The sequence below is a fragment of the Sebastes fasciatus genome, chromosome 12 (assembly GCF_043250625.1).
Source record: "Sebastes fasciatus isolate fSebFas1 chromosome 12, fSebFas1.pri, whole genome shotgun sequence".
Classification (NCBI taxonomy): domain Eukaryota; kingdom Metazoa; phylum Chordata; class Actinopteri; order Perciformes; family Sebastidae; genus Sebastes; species Sebastes fasciatus.
In genome coordinates, this window is record NC_133806.1 from 7,441,498 (window position 1) to 7,466,278 (window position 24,781).

General features: G+C 40.0%; 1 protein-coding gene and 1 long non-coding RNA gene across 6 annotated transcripts in view; one reads left to right on the forward strand and one right to left on the reverse strand.

The window, feature by feature from the left end:
- Positions 1 to 24,781, reverse strand: part of crppa (CDP-L-ribitol pyrophosphorylase A) — a 68,169-nt gene that overhangs the window by 35,798 nt on the left and 7,590 nt on the right. For 4 of the 5 annotated variants that reach the window (XM_074652921.1, XM_074652918.1, XM_074652920.1 and 1 more), the window contains exons 4-9: positions 19,391 to 19,495; positions 17,978 to 18,023; positions 15,680 to 15,777; positions 7,984 to 8,061; positions 7,704 to 7,796; positions 201 to 332 (exon numbers count right to left, since the gene is read on the reverse strand). In XM_074652921.1, the coding sequence (XP_074509022.1) occupies positions 201 to 332; positions 7,704 to 7,796; positions 7,984 to 8,061; positions 15,680 to 15,777; positions 17,978 to 18,023; positions 19,391 to 19,495 (552 nt within the window). Of the gene's footprint in view, positions 1 to 200; positions 333 to 7,703; positions 7,797 to 7,983; positions 8,062 to 15,679; positions 15,778 to 17,011; positions 17,517 to 17,977; positions 18,024 to 19,390; positions 19,496 to 24,781 lie in introns of those variants that run through there. The other variant, XM_074652922.1, reaches the window with a different exon arrangement.
- On the forward strand, positions 22,596 to 24,002 carry LOC141778241 (uncharacterized). Its single transcript, XR_012596018.1, has 3 exons — positions 22,596 to 22,961; positions 23,149 to 23,263; positions 23,806 to 24,002. It is a non-coding gene; the product is annotated as an uncharacterized LOC141778241 (long non-coding RNA).

Below are 24,781 nucleotides of genomic sequence, written 5' to 3' on the forward strand. Positions count from 1 at the left end.
GTGCACACACACACATTTACACATAAAGTTGTTTGATAAAAGACAGCAACTTCGCCTGAGGCATGAACGCATGACAAGAAATTGGAACAAGACAGACATTTCCCATTCTGTTTTGTTTGGCCTCTTTAAATATGCATTCACAGCACAGGAACTCTGAGCTCACTTCAGGAAGAAAGAGAAGAAAGACGGGGGAAACGTACCTTTGACTGATGAAGCTGGATGCCATAGAGGAGAATGTTTCGGAGCTTAGCTGCTGAGGCCAGTTCCATGATAGCTGCTGGCTCTACCACTCTCCCGCTGACGGACAGCTCATCTGCACCGCTCAAATGCACCTATCAAAACAAAAGCCACCGCGCCCAATCAGAAAACGCTTGCCAATAGAGAGGATCTCTTACCAGAACAGCAATTATGCCTCTTTTTTTGGAGCAATTACAGCTCATTGTTCAAGCAGTTGTTAAAACACGTTGCACCTCAATAGGCCTGTTTGTTTAAGCTTGTGTTCAGAGAAGCTGTGCTGAGAGTAAACATTGTTTGATGCACAGTCCTGTCTGAGGATATAATGATTCGCTATTAATTCAGCTGTGAATCTCCAGGGCCTCGGAGGGTTTATTTTCTCCAATTAGTGCAGCGTAATCCAGACACATTGGTTCACATTACTGTGTCATCCCTAATCCAAAACATAGCAGATTTCCATAACCGTCCCGCTGTCAGAAACTTAACTCGAGATTTATTCACTGCAATTATTTTGTCATATATCCTAAAAACTGCGGCAGCGAGACGCGATAGTCAGGAGAATCGGTTCAAATGTGTCAACACTTCGGCTCTAAACGTGCAATTATTACACTTATACTTGAATATCAATCAGACGTTTGCTGTCAACAGGTGACGTTCAATTTGAAGAGTGATTATTCAGCACATTAGAAGGTGTTAAACCTCCAGGCCACTAGTTGATATGAGTCGACTGAAACACTGACGGTGATATTTGTGCCAACAATAGGCTAATAAAAATAGCTACTGGAGATGTACAATACTTTGTACAGTGTAGTTTTGGGCTTTTTTGCATTATACAGCAACAACTATGATAATATGAGTATGATAATATATAATCTATAGCCGCCCCCCTACACTAAATTAAAGGCTAACTTTGGTATTTTTCAATCTGGACCCTATTTTCCATGTTTTTGTGTCTAAGTGACTAATGGGGACAACACTTTTTGAAATCGGTCCAGTATTGAGGGGGAACGCTGCGGGTGGCCAGCCGCTAAACGAGCTGTAATGTAATCGCTCGGGGCAATTCCTCACCATTAGTGTACATCCACTAAAAGTGTCTTTTTTTTGGCCACTGACAGGCTCAGATTGTTATTATGGAAAGGACCCTACAGAGAAATAAAAGCCTTTTCTTACCTTTCTGTTTGTTATTGTCATGTGACTTGTTGCTGGAAGACGAACGGTGGAAACGTGAGTTAGAGTTGGAGAGAGGAGTGACAGTGTTGTCAGAGTATTTTGTGTTTGAGGACAGAAAGCGTAGCTCAGTGTTACCGAAAAGATTTTCAATGTCACGGCTGAATATTTAGATGATTTCGACAATTATCGACAATGTGGATGCGATGCAAAAAGGTTTTATTTCTCTGTAGGATCCTTTCCATAATATTGTCAGACACTTACAGTAACAATCTGAGCCTGTCAGTGGCAAAAACAAGCACTTTTAGTGGATGTAAATTGACGGAGAAGAGTTGCCCCGAGCGATTACATTGCAGCCTGTGAGCAGCTGCCTGGACCGTTGTACCCTCAGTCACTTAGACACAAAAACATGGTTAAATATGATTGAAAAATACCGAAGTTACCCTTTAAGTAGAAGAAGGCCAGGCAGGGCAGTGGGTACATTAAAAAATAAAACTACAACACTTAATTTAACCGATGATGCACAACACGGTATCCCACTAAAAGAAAAGAATGAACAAGGTGGAGGCAAAGAAAGCTTCTTTGATAAAGTGGAGTTTACTATTGCATACATAGAGCACTTGCCAATGAAAATAAAGGGTGACTGTGTTTAAACTGTCATTCATTTTTCATTAATTAAGTTTGTTTGTAACCCTTCAACTTAGTTTCACTCTTAAGATAAATGATAACACAGTGTAAAACATAAGAATTGTTGCTATGGTGGTTAGACTGCTATCCAAAAATATGTCTGAGGTGTCGCGACATGTAATTTTAACCGCCAATTACTGAGAAATAAGCGTCTACTGCATAATACATAAAGCTCCTGGAGCAGACATCAATCACAGATTTATGATACCTAACAACATGAGACTTGAGGTGCTAATATCAACAACATGGGGCTCTTTGTTGGGCTACAAAGCTCAAGGCCATCGCACCTCATTTTCCCAGACGGTTTGAAACAGTGACCTCCATCAACCAGTCTGCCTCTCCGCCCTCGAGGCCACCACCTACACTTCAAACTCAATCATCCCTCCACTGATCACTTCCATGTGATCAAAGCTGTGATACATAATCCAACAAACAGCCCCCTGCAAAAAAAACAAAGGTAAGAAAAACACTGTGGTGGTGAACTAAGCTTCATCACTTAGAACCGTGAAACTCGGAGGCTGCTTCGCGTTTCTCGTAGTCACAACTTCCCAAACAGTTCACACACATTCTAACGTGACCATGAAATCAGGTTATACAGGGAGGGAAAGCAAACTCTGTGGGATCCATCTGTTATACTAATGGATTTGGTTTTTCCTTGAAATGCTCTTTGCCTTAAACTTTACAGACCCAGTAGCTTTTAGTCTTATCTGATTTATGTGGGGCTGCAGCTAATGACTGTTTTCATTATCGATTATTTCGTGTTTTTTTTTCAATTAATCATTTTATTTCTAGTCTATAAAATGTTGTCCAATAGAATTATATTTACACAGACTACCAGCTAATCATCACATTTGAGAATCTGTTTAATAAATGACTTATTGTGACAACTGTTGTTGATTCATTTTTCTGTTGACTGATTCATTAATTAATGAACTAATTATTTCAGCTGTTGTGATTTTTATAACTTAAATCAGTGTTAGAGGAATTAATAGAGTAGAATAGAACAGAAGAAAACAGTTGAGGAAAATGGAATAAAGTAGAATATATTATAACAGTATATACCAGTATAACAGAGTACAGTAGACTTGAGTGGAGTAGAACAAAATAAAATAGAGTATACTAGAATAGAGTAGCACAAAACAAAACAGAGAAGAGTAAAGTAGAGTAGAACAGAACAAAAATAAAGTAGACTAGAATAGAGTAGGATAAGAACAGAACAAAACAAAATAGAGAAGAGTAGACTAGTATCGAGTGGAGTAGAGTAGAGTAGAACATAACAAAATTGAGAAGAGTAGACCAGACCAGATTAACCAGAAGAAGATAAACTAGAGTAGACTAGAATAGAGTAGAGTAGAGTAAATTAGACTAGAGTAGAATAGAACTAAACAAAACAAAACAGAGAAGAGTAGACCAGACTAGACTAGAGTAGAACAGAACCAAAATAAAATAGAGTAGAACAGAACAAAAAACAAATAGAGTAGACTAGAATAGAGTTGAGTCGAGTAGATTAGACTAGAGTAGAACAGAACTGGTACCTGGAACTAGTATCGAGTGGAATAAAGTAGAGTAGAGTAGAATAACACAAAATAGAGAAGAGTACACCAGAACAAAATAGAATAGACCAGACTGGAGTGGAAAGCAGTACAGTACAGTGGAGTACAGTAGAATAGAGTAGAATAGAGTAGACTTGGAGCAGAATTGAACTGAACAGAATAGATTAAAGTAGAGCAGAGCAGAATAGAACAAAATACACAACATCAAAAATGTAATAGAGTACAATACGGTAGAATAACAGAATAGAAAAGACCAGATTGGAGTGGGATATAATAGCATAGAAATATAAGAGAACAAAATAGAATAGAATAGAAACATGTTGACAGTGGGAGTTGTGGGAACTATGACGTGCTTTTGTAAGGAGTTGATCCCACTAAAACCCAGCTTCAGTCTGTGTGTTTACACGTGTGAAATGTGTGTGTGTGTGTGTGTGTGTTGTAATCTTTATTGAAAACTTAGTACAACAAATAAGAGTGGAGGTTTTTAATGCTGCGTGGCTTTTGCAGTGATTGAGACTTGTTTTGTGTTAGAAATCGGCCCTCTGTAGGTTTATTTTTGTGTTATTACCGGTTATTGTTTTGGCACTTGTTAGTTGAAGAGGTAAATTTTCCAAATTAAAAAAGGGTAAACAGGCCTTTCACAGATATTTAAATGTCTCTTTGTTCAGATTTGATCAGTTTGTTTTAGGTTTATCTCTCTGTGAGCTCTCAGGTCAGTGTTACTCCGTTAGTAGTGGACGTCAGCGAACAGTAAGGCCGGGCTACGGCGCTCACCTCGGGGGTGTACGGTTTCCAAACAGCTACAGAGCTCATCAGGGCACCCGAGGTGGACTACAGGTGACGTTTTTACAAGCGGAAAAAAAGACAAGATTTGGCTCCCTGTGTAGTACATGTACCTCGAAGAAACTGAATCCGTCCTGCGCCAGATGTCTGTATTCACAAACATGCAAAGAAAAGTTAATTCAAAGTGTGGGAAATAATACTGAGACGTGTTTAACATCCAGAGCACACAGACCCACGGTAGCTCTGAATACACTTACTGGCTTTGTAGTAGATTTTCACGGAGACACAAGGTCTGATTAAAAACCTGATGCAGGCTGATCCAACACTGCAAAAGTTAATAACAGCTTATTCTTACAGTTTATTGAATAATAATCACTCATAATGCTTAGAAAAAAAGACAAAACCTGTAATAAGTGCCAATTCTTAGCTTATTTTTCCTCAAATAAAAACATCTCTCAGCTGTTTAATAAGGATTTTTTTGTTCAAATTTTGTTTAACAAGGAAAGAAATAATATTATGTACATTATTCATATTTAAAAAAAAATATATATAGACTATAAATGTACAATATTATAAACATATAAAATACCTTCAAGTGAGTTTTTGATCCAACGCACCTGTCAATAAGACTTCCTGGTGTACGAGGACTTTGCAGTAGTAGTAGCTGGATTTCAGTGGATAAAATAAGGGGTGAATGTAAAGCAGGTATGGTCGGTCATATATCATCTTGTTCCCATTAACAAAGAGACGACAATTTCACTGACAAAAATACCATCAACACTGTTTATCAGGTGTCAATCAGGAGCTTTGTGTTGATGCAGTTTGTTTCTGTAGGTAGGGACGTACACGGGGAAAAGATATCACCTCCTGTGTTTCTTAAAGGTCACCTATTATGCAAAATGCACTTTTCCATGTCTTTTAAACATCAATATCTGTCCCCAGTGTGTCTACAGGCCACCATAGTATCATAAAAGACCATCCTCTCTCTTTTTCTCCTCCTCCGTTTGTCCGGAAATGGGTGCAGAAAAAAAAATCGATTTTTTTCCTTCTCTTCTGACGTCATTAGAGAAATGCAAGCCATGTAAGGGTTTCCTGGTCGAACCAGAGAGAACCTTCAGTAGCTGACCCCGCCCCACAGCGCGTCACTGTCTCTCCTCCTCAACCTAACTTGAGCAAAGTCTGCAAGAACCAGCAGAACAGGCTTCATGTACTCCCATCATCTAAATATAACATGTTCTTTCACAAAGGCTTTATGTAATTACACTGTTTAAACAGATGATATTTATATATTATATATATTTGATGTCATGCATGTAGCAGAGTACAGGTAGTAAATAGTGACTTGTAAGCAACACAACACATTTCTGTTTCACAGTCAAACTTTATTTGAGTTGACAGATGACAATATTAATTATTCACAGCATTTGTAATCATCTCACCTGTTAGTTAGTTATGTGACATGGTACAGGAGAAAGTCTTCAGCTCTGGTAAACTATGGTAAGCTAAGCTCCGGTGGTCTGTAGTCATGGTAACACAGAGACAGCTACTACTGTAAATAATATACCATTACTCTGATCTTCCATACATTTATCTTTTAGCAGAAATAATGAACTGACTACTGTTTCACATCTTCTATTTTCCACCCTGATGGTCGCTGTGTTTACACACCGTGTCATAGCGGTAGCATGTAGCTAACCCGTTAGCATGTAGCTACATGCTAACGGGTTAGCTCTGTATCTCCCATCTGCTTTCAGCTATCTGCTCTCCTCTGGGATGATTCTGTCGGTCATTTCTCACAGATGGATCTGTAAAGACAGACGTAAAACAGAGTGTATGTTTACGGTTTACAGAGTTGATGCATGAGGTAAACACTGAGTTAACTAACAGAGCTATAAATAGTATTATTTACCTGAGAGAAACCGTCAGGAGAACCTGGAATCTGGACCGCAGATGTTCATCATGTGTCGCCGATTTCTGATCAGATTCCTCCGGTAACGTGCGCTGGGTGAAGTTTCTGGTTTATAAACTTTAAAGTGGTTTATAAGCTCTATTCTAGCTGCTATCTCTCCACTCGTCTCTCTCTCCAGAGCTTCTCCGGGAGGGAGGGGGAGGGTGACGCTGTTGTTGTTGAGGAAGTTTGATTGACAGAAAACGCTGACCAATCAGAGCAGAGTGGGAGGAGACAGGCTGTGAATCAGTGGTTTTCAGACAGAGGCTGAATTAGGCTCTGAGGCAGGCAGACTCAGGCTGCAGTATGAGAAGAATAAAGGGTTTTTTGAACATTGCAGCATGTAAACATGTTCTAGTGCAACATTAAAATACATCTATGAACCTGGAAATGAGCATAATATGTGACCTTTAAGACCGACCACATCCCGGATAACTGTGAAGGCTGAATGTGTTGTGTTGTATTAATTGGTGATAAACTGAAGCAATAAACTTGAAAAAAAGTAATTTTCAGGTGATGAACAAAAAGTAATAAGTAGGATTTACACAGATGCTTTTGTTTTGGCGTGACAGAGATAAGTCGATCCTGTCCTAATGAAACGTGCTGTGTGGTGACTTACAGCTTTATTGAAAGGCCGGCCTATCAAACACAAATCAAGGCAGTGGTTTAATCGTGTAATGCTGTGTGACATTTGCACTTATTAAACTGGAGTTGTTGGGGTTTTTTTCTTTTTACAACAGAGAGCAGGCTGTCCAGGTTCTCTTGGCCTCATTATACCAGGCTTTATTTTGGCCCTGGTCCACTGGTCCAAGTTAAAAAGTTGCAATTGGCTTTTACAAAATTTACAAAGTTTTCTCCCTGTAAGTTTGCATGCCAGAGTTGCTGTGCAGCTGATATTGCATAGCTAATGTAACTCCCAAAATCTATGCATTAATTCTTCTTCACTGGTTTACAAATGTGTCCTTCAGACACAACAAGGACTGGAAGCAGTCAGGAGTCTGGGGAGTGTAGGTCACAAGTGAAATCTCAGGTGGCTTTGGTGGCTTGGCTCTGATGATGGCCCGTCAGTCAGTCCATCACTTTGGTCCAGACGGAAATATCTCAACAACTATTGCCATGAAATTCATGACGCATTCGACTGACTTTGGTGATGCTTTCACTTTTCATCTAGCGCCACCATGAGGTTAACTTTTGTGGTTTTGAGCAAAACCAACAACATTTGGATGGATTGCCATGAAATCTGGTACAAATATTCATGTCTGAACCTCACAGAGAGATTGCCAAGTCTTTTTTTGCAAAACCATGGCTGCAGGATCCGTGTATGAACTCACCCAAATGACGACCAGCGGGTGCAGAAAAGCCCGATTCGCTGCCTCCAAATCCGTCAGGATCGCCTCCACTTCAGACAGGCAAGAACAATTGACCTGGAGACCGAGGAAATCAAAAACTAGATAAGAACTTTCAGAGCAAAGATTTTTCTCCATGATGAACAGCAAGATAAGAAGAATGCTAGAAGCTTTTCGAAAACCTAGATCCTCCTCGGGCCAGACCAGATCATGAATATTTACACAGACATATTTTCATTTTTCAGTGATTAAAATGGGAACTTACAGAAATCTGGATGAAGTTCCACTCCTTTAGCAGATACGTGGCGTTTTCTCCCATCAGATCTGGGATGACATCCAGCTCCTGTAAGACAGAGATACCCTGATGTTGATGATTCAGTTCATATTCTGCTTGTTACAGGATCCTGAGTGATAACACTTAAAGCCAGAGCTGCAGTACCGGTATCCTAGTGCTGCTGATGTCTAGTGACAGATTGACTTCAGTGCTAAAAGGTCAAGAGGCTTCTGGTTTTTGTTTTAGCCACTTCTTCAATCATTGAGTGTCAGAGTATACCACCTGTTTTCCTGCCATGACTGATTTTGTGATGATAAAAATATCTAAATACACTCAGGGAGTATGCAACCGAGTGGCTTATTTCCATCAACTGTAATCAGAAGCTTATTAGAACAAATGGAAGAAATTAAAAGAAAGAAACGGTTTCTGGGCTCCTTCATACTTCTGAACTGGCAGGAAAACTCTGTCATATGCAAAAGCCGGGGACAGCGATCAGACACAAGCCAACTTAAATGTCATTACGCTGCAAATTGAGTCAAAGGCCGACGTACGGCCAAGAATCGTAAAAGCTTTTTTGCACAAAGAACCAGGATATTTAGGTCCTGATCTTTCCAGTTAGCTTCGGCCTTGGCACACGAGTGACATGAGGCAACAGGAAAGCACCGCCGTGTCCTCCATGTCCGTTTCACATTCGTCTTTGTTGTCTCTAATTACAGCCTGGTACTACAATTTCACACACACAGGAAATAAACACGGAAATAAACATCCCGAGTTTGAATTTGGCATGGAGATCCAGTTGTTCTGCCCGTTAAAATAACAGAAAGTCATTGGAGATGTGAAATGGTTATGGGAAACATATGTTGGAGGGTTAATTGGTATCGAAAGATAACTGCCCATGGCTTCAGGAGGAAAATCATTTCAGTCCGAAATGTAAATTTGCAGAGTTAAAAAAAAATGGACATGATCTAAACCAGGTTGGGCATGAAATCCCAGAGCAGGAATGTTTATTTAAATTTAGGCATGGCCTGGAGAGCCAAGAAGCCATGGAGGCTCAACGACCAAACCACTCAAAGGACATAAGCAAAACAAAGACCTCAGCACAGCCGTGAGCTACTTGCGGAAATTAATTTTAAACATGTTAAGGAAGGAGACCAAATTTTAGTGTCTAATTTAATACAATGCAGTGTTTAAATACAACAAAATCCCATTAAAATATACTTAAAGTTATTATATGTGGGTAACAGTTACCTATCTACGCCTATGATCACATCCAAAGCTAATAACAGAGCAACATTATCTGTCATTTCGTCTTTATGACTATTTTCTTGTGCTACTGTTCAGCAAATATTACACAGGCTGGTATTAAAAATATATTTCTTAACAAGACTAAAGTCTACAGCCATGCTAGCAGCTCTGTGAGGCTGGTCGCTTCCAATTTATGTCCCAAAAATACCACAATGCCTCGCGTTGCTCACTGCCGCTCACGTCACAATCACAGTCTGTATTTAGGCAGTGATGTTTTGAGCTAAATGCTAACATTCTCACAATAACCGCTGATGTTTAGCAGGTATACTGTTTACCATGTTCACCATCTTAGTTTAGTGTGTTAGCATGCTTAACATAACATTTCCTAATTGACACTAAACACAAAGTATAGTTGAGCCTATTGGGAATGTCATTAGTTGATAACAAATCAAAGTGTTTGATACATTAAAATATCGAACTGATGATGGCACTAGAGGAAAAATTAAGGGATCGCCCTGAGGGATACATGAAGGTGTGCAATTTCATGGCAATGCATCCAATAGTTTTGAGACAATATCAGTCAAAAACACAAATGTCAGAGTCATTGGAGCACTCAAGGAAAAGTCAGGCGATCACCAAAGTTGGTAGGCGTCATCCTCTGGGGACCACGAATGTCTGTACAAAAAGTCATGGTAATGCATCCAAGAGTTGTTGAGATATTTCAGTCTCAACCAAAGTGGTGGAGACAGACTGAAAGGCAGATCAGCATTACCATCCTCGGAGCCACAATTTTTACGGGACAAGGAATGACACTAATCATGGGTCGGATTCAAACTTATGTGGAAATTATATGTGTCTGTTATTATGTCTGATATATTTACTTTATTTAATATCTGAGCCTGTGGTGGCATCATGATGGGAAAGTAACATAAAATGTAATGACTGTGTGTTTACCACATTTAAAGATCGCGAGTAAACTTTTGTAAATTGCGAGCAAAATTCTGAACCCATTACCCATTACCCATTACTATCAGTGGCTGACAGACAAAAAAGCTCTTATCCTGGCACGTTGTCTGCTCAACAATACTCCTTCCTCTCCGTCTAAATGAAAGATCCTCTTATAGGTTGAGGTTCATCATTAAAGACCTATCATTAAGTTGATACATGAGTCTGAGGATTATCTTTGATCTGGGCTGGATATGAGAATATTATCATACATCAAGTTGAAAGGGTTAGTGATAAGGGAGGGGGGATTTATATCTTTTATGAAATACTTCTTTCCTCATTTATGTACTTAGGTGCCCATAAAACATCTACTCGTCTGGGTTTAGCCTTTGATCCAAATTCACTGAAGCCAAATGTTTGAATAATGGCTCATAATTATGCATCAAAAGAGGAAAGTAGGATCGTGACAGACTGCAAAAACTGGTTCAACATGGTCTAGACACACAATAATACACTGTAATGCTTAAACTTTGGTCACAAAATAGACATTTGACACTGAAATTTGTAGGCCAGGAGTTATGTGCATAGTTTGTAACTGAGAGTTGGTTTATTGATCTGACAATATGTATAGAGAAGATTCACGGTTATCACACCTTTTATACTTTCACAAAAACTATCTTGATCACAATAACCATTTGTAACGATTAGCAGCAGTAACACGTCAAGAGCAGAGATAAAAACTTGTTTGAGACATCCGATACAAAACGACTTGACTTATATCATTGCAAAGGACGTGATGACATCTAATATTGTGGAGAAACTTGGTTTTTGCATATTATCTGCTTTTACTAAAACTGCTAATCTGAAAGGCCAAAACATTTTTTTTTCATGTTTTACTATGAAATAGGTTTCAAAAAGTTAAAAATAGATAATTTATGTTCTTTATTTTTTAGGTGTGGAAGAGCAGCACTACTATGATTTGTGGCTGGACTGCAGAGGGTCAGCCCTACAAACGTAAAAGTCTGTCACTGAGTGAGTGACCGACTGAGTGATGAAGTTACACGATTGGTTGGTCAAGTGTTGGAGTTTCCTCATTTCAAAACTCAGTCCTTTATGCAAATGAGCCCGTCCAGCGCGACGCGTCCGGCTCACAAAACTTGGACCAGGCTGTCAAACTAGGCGAGCTAGTTCTAAAATGAAACAAGATTCAGCAGTGGCATAGCCCGTTTCTCACTTAAAATGTTTTCAGAAGTAGATTTTAGTGGATTGTTTCGTCGGGCCTGGTGGACATGTACCACTGGATTTAACATTATAGACATGACCACTGACTATTTGTATAAAGATGTTGCCACAAATTCACAGACTGACCATACACGGTCCAGCCATATACTCAATATATATATATAATATATTTTGGTACATTCCCTGTTTTATAGACAGAAACCTTGAAACATTACTACCAGCGAGGTGCCCATGACCAACGCCCTTAACCCTCAACTGTGCCAGTGAGGACGCTCAGTGGTCAAAAGATAAACTGGTTGTACTGGGCAGCTTTCATGTGTGAATGTGTGTAAAGGTTAAAAAAACAACTCAAACTCTCTCAAAGAAAAAAGCCTCCTCCAGGAATCTGGTATTTCCAGGAGTTAACTTGACAGATTCGTTTTTGTATAAATTTTAAATCAACTGGCAACTTTTCCTTTTTCTCTGTAAGCCTGGATTTAAACTGCATCAAATGGATCTCTCAGGTAACATCCTGCTGAGAGAATCCCTTAATCATATTCTAACTGCGAGTGTCTTCCTCTTACTCACATATGCTGCCAAATCACACACACACACACACACACTATACTGTCAGTGTTCAGCTGGGCGGTCGAACCTTGCTTATCCCTGTATTAGATTCACGTAATGGCACTGGGACAAAGGTAATTCTTCGTCTTCCGCTTCTTCCACTCTCCTTTCATCTCCCCCTCCATTCTTCCTCCCTCCCAAACTCCCTATCTGATTCCGAAACACGCTTACCGGAAAAACACATCCCCACCGGACACCTGAGCGCAGACGGGAATGGCTCCAATCAGCCGATCCAAAGAGGCCGACACCGACCCCAATCCGTCTCTGGGGCCCGGTCCAGCACCGGACAGCCAGATCCGCCCGTTTGACACCGGCTGATGAAGGACTTGGAGCGAGTTTAAAGGAAGATGGACTGTTTGGATCACGGTGGAACATGGAAACATGTAATGCGGCGTGCTGTGCCTCCTCCCTTTCACTGTCAACAGCTACCCTCGAGGAATATTATATATTCATCAGGATGATCCGGGAAACACGTTTCTATACATGAAGCCATGTGTGGGCGATTTGTCAGCCTGGGTGTCTGCTCTGGAGTAAGAGTAATAGGTGATGGGGATGAAATATAAGCACATAGAGGGATGGACACAATATCATAAACACCTGTACAATCCCACTGATGCCATACAAAAGCTCTGCGACGTTTTGTGAAGCTTATATTGTTATTAAATCTGTGTTTTTCTATCCTCACTTTTGAGGCCTTACTTTGGTGCTGTTTTACAGAATTGATTTACCTTGTGAATATATTGTAATTTTACTCAGTATCGGTCCAATACTGGCCAAAATCACTGGATCGGATATCAGAGGGAAAAAAGTGTAGTATAATTCGAGTCAATCCATTTCCATCACATACGCTCTTCTATGTCGGCGTCTGTGCCAGGGCTGTCCGGGGATCAGTCTAGCACATACACATACTTTGCTTAACCTTACGTTACGGCATCGCTCCAAAACGAACAAATACATTTATTAAACCTAGTCGTTTAAGAGAGGGAAAAAGACGGTATCCGATTGGTATCGGTATCGGCAGATACTCAAGGTTGCAGTATCGGACTTTAAAAAGTGGTATCGACCCATCTCTAGTCATTTTGTTCCCCCATATCCAGCACATACAGGAGTTGGAAAAACAACATGAACCCTTTTTAGTCCAGGGTGTAGGTTTGGTTTCAGAATTAAGGTTCTGTAACCCAAAAAAGGGAAAGCTAGTTGCTCTGAATTTTGAATTAAGCACCTATAATGATAACTTTGCATTTCCATATTTATCACCAGGAGCACTGTGTTATCTCTTACTAATGGTCAACTCTAGTGTGTTTCTACATTAATTGTAAATAAAAGTGGATTTTTCTTTTGACTGATTAACATGCACATTAGCTGGCAGTGCGTCATCTTCCTGGACCCAACAACCTCCAGCAATAAAATAGGTCTGAAAGGTGAAACCCAAGGCAAAAAAAAAAATGTCTTGCAAAACTCACTGCTCCTTTGAAGGGCTTAATTTCTGTGAGCTCACGATAAGGTGGTTTAAATAAGAGTATTCATATTTCTCATCTCTCACCATAATTTTAGCAGCTGGACAATAAAAGGAGTCTGTTTAGAGAGATTGTAGAGAAGAAGATTTGTAGTGGGGAGGGTATTGAAAACAGGGGTACATGTCTCCCCTGGCCCTAGTGAAAATTACACCCTTGAGAAAAAAAAAAAACATCCAGAAAAAAAACTTATCAAATTGTTGGTGGAAGCTTCACATACCGTTCTGGCAGCTTAATCCACTTTCTCTGCCGTTGAACGGTTTGTTCATTCTTCAGACAATCCTCACCTTGCCAATAAATCACTACATATTCACTTTCCTCAAGAGCTTTTGAGTTATGGACAGGAGAACAGAGAAATAGTGTATTTAGCGGGAAACAAACTGAACGTAACGCATCAACAAAGGAGTAACGAATTATGCTACAAGAGTGGTTTGAGAAGTGTCGATGGATGCTTTGACACGTTTATTTGCTGTGACTCTGGGTCGCCTTCAGAGTCCATTACACCTGCTGCAAGTCTTAGCTGCTACAAAGGAGCAGGCTGCAAACTTTTCAGAGCCACCTTTTCTCTTTAAGCCTGCGAGTATGTGATTCTCAATATAGATAGATTGATAGATTTTCTGTTAAGTATTCCTTTAACAAAACAAAAATATTAGAAGCTACACTACCACACCTTATATTGTCCTTATTTGGCATATGTATTGATACAGTACCACTGGTTACAGGTTTTAGTTTTCTCATTATTTGGTCTTTATGTTTTGTTCTTTTATTGTTGTTTTTATTTTGTCTGTATTTCATTGTGTCTGTGCAAGCACTCTGTGAATATGTTTAGAAAGGTGCTATACAAATAAAGATTCTTATTATTATTACATTATATTAAAACTACAATTACCACTTCGTGGTTGTATTCCTCTGCCAATCAGTCAAGTTTACAGCAGTTTACATCCATTTCTGTCCAAAATGTCATCACTTCATCATTGTATCCTGTTGTATGAAATTGTCATAATTAGCAGATTAATTCTTGAGTTACGGCCAAAAACGTGTTTTGTGAGGTCGAAGTGACCTTTGACCACCAAATTCGGTTCATCCTTGAGTCCAAGTGGACATTTGTGCCAAATTTGAAGAAATTTCCTCTAGGCGTTCCTTAGCTATCACATTCACGAGAATGGGTCGGACGGTTGTATGTACGTACTGACAGATGGACAGATGGACAACCCACAAAGGATAATGCCTCTGGACAGTTTTGTTTGTCTCAAAACTAATTTTACAACTCATACATCGACTGATTTCTGCATTGGGACCACCATAACTAGCTGGTGATTTGTCACTCTTGTTCTAAACACAGCTTTGCACAAAAGCTATTGTTTCTGACAGACCCCTCCTGTAAACACCCAACATCTATTGCATGGCAGTCCGTTCTGGGAGAGGGACCCGACGAAAGGTTGCTTGAGTTTAGTGGTTACGTGGCTTGCTCAAGGGAAGCCCAACGGTTGTTGAGGTAAGAACATTTCACATGTGGAACTTCTATGTGGTCTGTGCTGTCTGATTGAATATCTCAGACTGTCACTCTTTACTGTTTTGCATATGGATACTGTTTTCCATTGTCTATTAGGAACAATTTTACAAATTAAACGGAGGATGTTTGCAACATGGGAATTTGATGTGCCCAAAAAAGATTAGGAGTGAAAGGGAGGGACATGAACTGTGGTGGAAACTGGGAGCTTGTCAAGTCTGATTGAGCTGAGGTGGTAGGAGGATGAGGAGGAGGTAAGAACTCATCATTAAACACTCAATTAATCAAGCAAACTCCCACGGTACAGGATATATGACTGCCATCTGCTCTCCTGCATCGGGGGAGTGAGAGGTGCATGGCCGGGATGGCGGGTGAAAATGAGGAGGAGAAAAGTTGCAGAGAGTGGATGTCCCAGACAGGCTCCATTAGAGAGAGGTCTGACCGCAGATGGCAAGTCTCCCCATCGGGGCCACCCAAGTGGATCTCACATTGAGTTGTTGGGGGATCGGAGGTACAGGGACGGTGAGATAGAGGAAAATAAAAATGGCAAACTCATGGGGATCTTCAGTAATGCTGTCATCAACATAACCAGCATTTTAATCAGCTGTGACTGACACACTCTTACCATGTCGAGAGCTCCAACAGCCTTCTGGAGGGCATCAGCCAGTGTCACGGCTTGTGCAGATCCACCTGTGATAACACAGGCCGACTGCGATAGAGTCTCTGCAAGAGAAAGACATGATGTGACTGAGATAATTGCTCTATCAACAGTCAGAGAGTGCATGAACAATAACTGTGAAATCGTCTGGCAGTTAGTTTGGTTCCATCAGTAAAGGTCCTTTAGATAAGCTTTACACGAATAATTAAATGAAAACAACCCAACCAAGGTTTGTGGGCCGAGTATAGGTCACTTCTATCACAAGTAAAGGTGAATAGTAGAGTTGGGCGACTGGATAAATGGGTTGCATCAGAGAACGCTCCGACACAAGCAACGGTGGCGAGGGCTCATGATATGACTAGGGAAGGACTCAGCCAACTGCAACACGTGTCTGAATTTGGGAACAAAACACGTTGCCATAGTTGCTGAATTCATCTAAAATTGACCCGGAACCTGAAAGTTAATCAATTTAAACTGCAGATTGTATTTTCAGTTTAAAGCTTCAGTTGGCAACAATTTTTTGGCATCATTGGGCAAAAATTCCATAATAACCTTTCAGCATATTATAATTCAAGTGTTCTGAGAGAAAACTAGACTTCTGCACCTCCTCATGGCTCTATGTTCAAGCTTTAAAAAATCTTTAAAGGGAAATTTCAGAGAGAAAGAGTGTTCCTATTGGCTGTGACCCGGCAGCCATGTTGAGATCTCTTGAGGGAATACCAAGCACCGCCCACATGGCTGCCGGGTCACAAACGTTCTCATTTTACAGCTAAACAGTACACTACAAGATGTTTCTGAACACATTTGAGGTGAGAAATAGGCATTAACGTAACATAATATTGATTCATATTTGATCCAGCGCTGCCTAGTTTGACCGTTTGGTAGGAGTTCGAGAGAGATTGACAGCCGGCTCTCATAGACGGAAGCTGGACGGCACGCTCCAGCTCTGCTGTGATTGGTTGTTTTCCTCCGGTCTGTGAAATTCTGCAGATGCCGTTAGGAGCACCGGAGGACACCGGAGGACACTGGATGACACAGACGCGCATGTTTTTTTTCAGATTACCTGTGTCATGTACTAGTGTAAGGACATAGCAACCGTTTTATAAAAACAACTTTTTTTAAATCATATTTGCTACAGTCTCACCTACTTCAGCTTTAATCTCAAAAGCATAATCTTTCGTCGTTATGTATACATACACATAACAGAATCTTATGCTCTGTGATTGAAATGCACCTTGGGAGTCTACCTCAATGTTTCTATGTATGCAGCGCAGACTTGTACTGTACCTTCAATTTCTATCAATGAACCAGATCTTTTCTAACACAGTTGTTACTGTTTTGTACAAATCATTTAACAGAGTTTCATGCCGACCCAAGCTGTAGAAGTGCTCCAACTGTCACCTAACATTGTCTATGGGAAAAATGAATGGGACTTTTACTTTGCAACTGTGGTTCATGATCAAAAACAGAAAATACATATTGATTTCTATAACATTAAATTCAGATGTCCAACTGTGTAAAACAACATCAACTCATCAGAGCCACAGCTGAAAAGAACAGAGGACCTCCAGAACGACTGCCTCACTTAAAAAGCCATCTATTGAGAAGTGTTCCCACAAACACACACTTCTAACCAGGATACACACACACACACACACACACACACACACACACACACACACACACACACACACAGTCATGTGTATGAAAGTATGTGTGAGCGCACAGAAACACAAACACACAAACTGAAACACACGACAGTTTCTCATACTGACAGATGTGAGAACTTTCTTCCAAGTCGTCTCTAAAAAAAAAAAAAACACACAATGAATTCATTCACATCAGAGGCTCTGGGAATAATCACTGTGCACCTTATGTCATCATCAAACAGGTAACTTGTTGGTCCAGGTGCTGGCGGGGTGAAATATGGGTCTGCGTTTATTTCCATGTCTCTGATTGTGATAGTATCTCTTGTCGTGACTTGCTCTCCGTAGTATTCACAGACTGCTTACAAATGCTACAAAGAATTTATCCCTCTCAGTAAAGTGAGGGGCGATTTTGGGTCATTATATTCAACCAAAAGAGACAAACACTCCTACACACTGCTCACTTCTGACCATTTAAACTGTCTGAGAAGAACTACTGCCTTCAGCCTTTCAGGTATACGCGTCTACATGGATTCATCATGTGTGTATACAATATAAGAAGATGAAACTATAAACAGAGCGCACAGGAAATGATAATAATGGCAAATGTATAACTCACCTTTGATAATGGACTCTGCAGCAGCCAAATCCCGTTTGTAGGTTACCTGGAGGACAAAATAACATGAGTTTAAAGGATCAGTTCACACAAATTAGAAAAGAAAAACATGTTCTTCTATAGAGGTGTCTGGCAATGCAGGTAGTTTGGGTTTTATGTGCCAAGATTTTGAGATATCTGCCACTGAAAAATAACTCATCGCTCCAATACACCAACGGCGGAGGGAATTTCATTTGGGTTCCTCAAAGCACTGAAAAAGTGACTCTAGATCAATGGTTCCCAACGGGTGTCACGAGATGATTAATAGGAAGAGGGAAATAGGAAATACATTCTGCTACACAAAATCATATTTATTCTTTGGACTTTTCTCAAATTTTTCTTGAGAAACACTGTAAAGTTTGACCTCTAAAAGTTTCAAATGAAAGAATCTAATAGCGTGATCCCACTGCAAGAACTTTTCTAGGTTACCAGGAACCATTTCAGAAACTCAGGACCCTTAGTTTGACCGGAGGTCTTGAGTTCCTCTGTCAACGTTACTGGTGCCAAAAAAAGTCCATGCTCTCCGGGTAGTAATTTCCACTATCCCACTATCTCAGCTAGGTTTGGAGTGCTGAAAGAACAACACATGACATGTTCTTGTTTTTCCCTGTATGTGAAAATTGCATCTGAAACACAGCCGTCGTTTTTAATCAATTATCGGACAAATTTGGCTAACCTTCATCGTTGCTAAGTTTAGTTCCTGATTCAGTTCCTGTGGCTCCATAGATCCTGGAACTATTAGGTCGAAAAGGGCTCTAAAAAGGGAAAAATCAATCTTCAATTGTGCTGCTTGCAACTCATAAACACGAAACCTGTGGCGTGCGGTCATGGCTTTGTATTTATCGCAAGCAAAAGGTTGGGAACCACCACTCTGAGTTATCCAGAGTAACCGGGGGATTGTTTCTGGAAAGACATGTTGCTCTTCATTTGTTAATCAAATGTCGATCTCCTCAAATGTCTACAACGCTTTAAGCATCACAAACAAAATTATGCCCATTATATTGGAGTGGAGGCAGAAATCTCAAAGTCTCAGCTTATAAAACCAAAAACTATCATCACGGCTAGATAACACTACGTCTAACTAGAAAAATGTCTTTTTGTAATTTGGGTGAACTAACTGTTAAGCCAGAAAGTTACATGATCTGATACAGAGTTAAATACAGAACATTTACATTTAAACTAATTTCTGCATGCTAATCCTGGATGTCACATTCAATATATTAGTGCTTCCTCTTCTGCCAGCAGAACCTCACTTTCAATTCACGAGCTTTGTTTGTGCCCATATGATAAATCAGCAGCGGGCACACAGCTGTGTGCTAGCCAAAATGTCACCAAATCCACAATCCCCAACCCAAACCAGGCCCCTGGCGAGCTCACCTTCCACAGCATTGGCGGACCCTGGATGAGCTTGGCATTGGTGCCACAGTACTGCAGAGCCAGATGGAGACACTCGGTGCCAAACTCAAAGTCTGACTCACTGCACTGCAGAAGGGGACACAACAGAGAGGAGAGGCTGTGGACAACTGTTGACAACAATATATTTCCATCACACTAAGTGGAACTGTGGTACACTATGTTGTTCCACTGCAGTGTTGGAACCGCACCAGTGGCCGCAACCAACTGGATGCCCGGTTACATATGCAAACTCACTGACATATATATGTAGTGAAAATCTATAGTACACTGTGTATTTAAGAATAGATGTCAAAATTGTACACATACTTGGACATTTTCTCGATTTTACTGTTATTAGACTGGACAGTCCATCACATACACTTTATTTAAAAATGGTGTAAGGCCAGATTGAGCAAAATATCAACAAGACTTATAGTCTACAGTAATGGTTCTCAACCAGGGGTCCGGGAACCCCGAGGGGTCCTTAAGGGAGATCCAGGAGGTCCTCAGAAAAATGGGGAATAGTTTATTTTCACTATTTAATTCTCTATAGAAGTGAGCCCAATGTGAGTAAGAGTAATAAGAACGACTATTCTGATCATAGGTTTCACTTCCTTCGCCCAATGTTAGCTGGGATTGGTTCCAGCCCCCTCGCGACCCTGAAGAGGATAAGCGGTTATAAATAATGAATGAATGAATGAATTTCATGGCAATCTGGCCAATGGTTGCTGAGATATCTTACTCTGCACCAAAGCCTTCAATGGACCAATCACACAACCAACATCGCCATCCTTAGGCCCCATCTCCAATTGGCCAAAACTAGACCTTTTGTTTCATTACCAGCATGAAGCATGCTTGGAAAGGTCCAAGTCTACTCAGTACTTCTGCATTTAATGCCTCACATTGTTCTTTTCAGAAGAGTTGAGACTCTGAACAATATGACCTGCTGTATACTCTCTGATTCACCACTTGTTCGAGAAGGCTCTTCTTTTGTCCAGACATTCCTGAGATCATTTGGTTCTGTGCATCATATTGTCGTCACTTTGAGAGATTACATTTTTCTTCAACTTGAACTTTCTGCACATATTTCACCATATACATCTGACCGCCTTTCATAGACTGTCTGTTTCGTGATCAGAGCTGGTGTTTGAACAGAAGAGAAACAGGCTCATAACGTGATGCTGCCGTCACCACATTTTTCAGCATACACTTCAGAAGATACTATTTTCTTTGGCTGATGGACCGTTGGCTTGTAACACTCTTATCTCTCTGAATTTGGTTTCATCAGGTTAAAAGACATATTTCCACGTTGTTCTACAAGATGTGCTTTCTTGTATATCTGTGGATGCTACACAGATGGTTGTTCCTGCAAATGCAAGAAATGGCAAACCTTTATCTCAGAGCCTGGCGGTGATGATGGTGAACATTCGAAAACTCTCCATCTAAACGCTTTAACAGTGTTACCCACAGGAATTTATTTGTGTTGGATGACCAAAAAACATTTCCAAACATAAAGTATAGTAACTAATTTTATCATAAAAGCAGTAACTCATAAAAGGGTATTTTCCTTTACTGCCCCTTTTCGACAGCAGAGATGTGACATTGTTTGTTCCAGTACTTGATTTTCCCTCGTTTTTCAAGCAACAGTCCCAAGGCTCATTAGTAGGTATGAACATGTGGTTCTAGTATATTTCATTGGAAGGAAATGCTACACATGCAAATGTGTTGCATTTATGGACTAACAGCTTAAACAAATGTGTGACCTGTTACACAAAAACATGCGTGGCTGCAAATGCAACGAAAGGGAGGAAGGGCAGGTCTGTCCTAATCAGCTGAATGTCACTTCGGAGAGGAAAAAATTAATATAAAAAGGTATGAAAAATCTTTTTGTGACCCGAGAGAATTCAAAGGTCTAACTGAATTTATTCAGGTGAGGGCGAATCTGGATGTGCATGTTAATGCTGGAGTCCAAACCCCAATTTTAAAAGTTGTGCACAGTAATGTCTACCCTTGTTTTTGCTGGGTACAATATCCCATATGAAAGTTATTAAAATTTGGATTTAATTGGGTTGTTTTCAGGCCTTGAGATAATAAAAACTCAAAATTGAAATGCAAATTCCTGTTACCGATATTTATTATTACCGACTAAAATCCATCTGTAGCACAATACTGTTTATTAACTGCTTGTGAGATTTTTAATTTGGTTTACTTATTCTTTGTTTAACAATTTCCTGATCTAAATCATGTTATTAATGTTAATGATGAATGATTTTACTTAAAGCTGAATTCATTGTTTTTTTTGCAGGTGAAGAACACAACATTGACATATTCTCACCTATATATTAGTAAACAGTTGGCTATATGCAAGTCTAATACAAGGTTGTAATAGTTTTTAATTTTCAATTAGTTTTTATTTTATTTTAGTTCAGACTTTTAAATGTAATTTTAGTTTAGTTTTAATTAGTTTTCAGAGTGCATTTGCTAGTTTTAGTTTAGTTACAGTTTTTCAGAATGGTTTAGTTTTAATTTCACAGTAGTTTTAGTTTGTTTTGTTAGAGCCAGGTATAATGTCTCAGCAGTATGTAGCTACGTAAACATAAAAAATACAAAGTTGGAGAACTGTTTAGGAGTGGCCATAATGTTTAAATCTTTTGATTTGGGAATCAACTTGAGTTCACTACCAAACGTTCATTCTGACTCCAGTTGGTTAATATTAAACCTGAGCTGAATAGCTCGGTTGAATGGCATGTGATCCACTACAATATTTAAATCCTGTTTTTGTTATTTAATTCCACAAGACTTGTATGTGAAAACAACAGGGGTAAACTGTGAAGCAATTGCAGCATAGCACCATCTCCTGGAATGTCAAGTCCGTTCAGTTTCTGTGGTTCAACGTCACGAGAGTTGACGGAAATTCATGGCGTCTCATTTTTTAGGTCGTGATATATTATAGCTAAAAAGCTAAAACGGAAATGAATTTATGTTCATTTTTATTTATATTTATATTATATTTATAACCAGGCAATATCATTTCAGTTTAGTTTTTCTTAAAGGATATTGTTTTTATTTAGTTTCAGTTTATAACAATATTTTTCACTGCTTATTTTCGTTTTAGTTTCAGTTTTAGTTCACGATAATAACCTTGGTCCAATATTCACTCTCCTAACTCTGTCTTTGGTCTCCACAAACTCCTAAAGGAATTATCTGGTAATGTATTTAGCTGCTATGTTCACCATAAAGTATACAAAGTAATCTTGATTAAGATTAGTGTTTAATTAAGATTAGTTCATACACTTTATTGTACCAATGAACATTTCTTTTGTGCTTTGACTCACGGCTGGGAAAGCTCAGTTTGTGTAGATCACATGGTTTGGATTGAGGCGATGAGCTCATTCGGTTTAAAAGACAGTCAGGACTACAAAGACAAATCCGTGCTACCTGAGAATATACCTGGGTAATATTTTATCAAGCTATAAAAGAGAGGGGTCTTTTATTCCATGGACCCTGGAACTGAAGAGAGAAAGCACAGCAGAAAGACGCTCTCGGACTTGAGGTAATTTAACCTTTAGCATTTTCTCCCGGTACAAAAGCTTTCACTGGGGAACTGGATAAAGTGTCTCCCCCTTTGTCTTTTCAGCACTAAGTTCTTTTACTCTCAATGGATGTCAAGCTACAAATGTGCAGCTCTTCATGAGCATGTCCTACAGTCCTAACCTGACACTTTCCCTATCTTTTGAAAGGTTGAAGAGGAGGACAACAACGGGAGGGGAGAGGGTCGTCCCCCCCAACCTTCTCTTTCTCCAGCGACCTCCCCGGTTTGTCTGACTTGACTGGCCTTGACACCGCGGCATAAATGTAAGCTCATTTTCTCAAAAGGACAACGCCAAAGCCAACGGGGCTCTCAAAGCAATCTGAAGATCCATACGTGCCAGGAGTGAAAATAACTGCAGACAAATGGGGCTCCAATTGGAGGCATACTTTAGCTCTTAGCTCAAAGTTTGCTGCGTCCTTTAAAAAAACGTGGCTATCGGACGAACCATCTAATGGAGTCACGGTTGAAATAGCAAACTCAAATAAATAAGGTCAACTTCTGCAACTCGAGTTTCACATTAAATTGGCTTGCTTAAGCCTGCCAAGTCTCAGCAATAAGCCCCTGCTTTCAGAGAAGAATCCACACATTTACGGTTTACGTCAGCAGATAAATTCTTTCCATTTTTCAGGTACACATATTAAAACGCACTCAACTGCAGAGGCTATTAATCCGACTCCACCTAAATGTGCCATGCAATTTCAGTGCTCTTTCACCATTTTTCCAACTGAGCCTTTGTTCACATTTGTTCCACAGACTAATCTGCTGCAGTGTGGCAGAATATATTACTGTGTCATTTCTTTCCCAGACGCAGCAGAGGCCAAGTGAAAATGATAGCATCCACGCCACAAGCTCTTCACAGTGAAACCCTGCAGGTTCTGGCACATCAGCTGAACAATGAAGGACTGTAGAGGCCTGTTATGATGTATGAGCACCATAAAGTCCTTTGTCATCTAAGTGGTGTAATTTTTAGAGGATAAATCTCCACCTGACTGTCATTTCATAAGATTTGCTTGCTGAACTTTTTTGTGCAATTATTCGACACCAGGAGTAAAAGACACACGCCTGCAGGACTTGATCTGTCCATCCTGTGATATTATGTGTTGTAGAAATCAACTTTGGAAAAAATTCTGGACGAGAAAACGTTTGGATCTTTTATACTCCGAGTGGGTTTCTCCTCGCGTCAAACATTCTCAAAGCTCCTCAAAGTTTTGTCCGCTCATCCGTTACTGCGTAGTTAGAAAAAATTGAATGTGCACGGACGGGCGACAACCTGCCGCACGGAACCACCGCAAAGAGCCATGTCTGATGGTGTGACGTCACTTTGGCCATGCGGACGCCCTGTATCCCTTCTGTATAACAAAGAATAGAATAATAAATGATAAGGATAAAAGCATTAATGCGACTACTGTACTTTTCCCCTGGATCACTTTAAGATCTGTGGTATTAACAGTACAAAGAAAACAGTGGAATTGATGGTAACTACTACTAATTACTCGTGTGGACTCGCACAGACTCGCAGCGCACCATTGCAAGCATGAGACGGTAGTGGAGGAAGTGTTTTAAAAAGTATGATTTTGGCAAAAATGCATGTGCGTTCCCTCCTCAGTTGCTCTTCCTGAGATTTCTTCAATTTTTTCCCTGTTAAAGGTTTTTTTTTTGGTTACGTTTTGCGTCATCCGATGCGAGGGTTGTGATGTAAAAGACAGAGGGTGTCGTATCCTGTACAAACTGTAAAGCCCCCTGAGGCAAATTGTGATTTGTAATATTGGGCTATACAAATT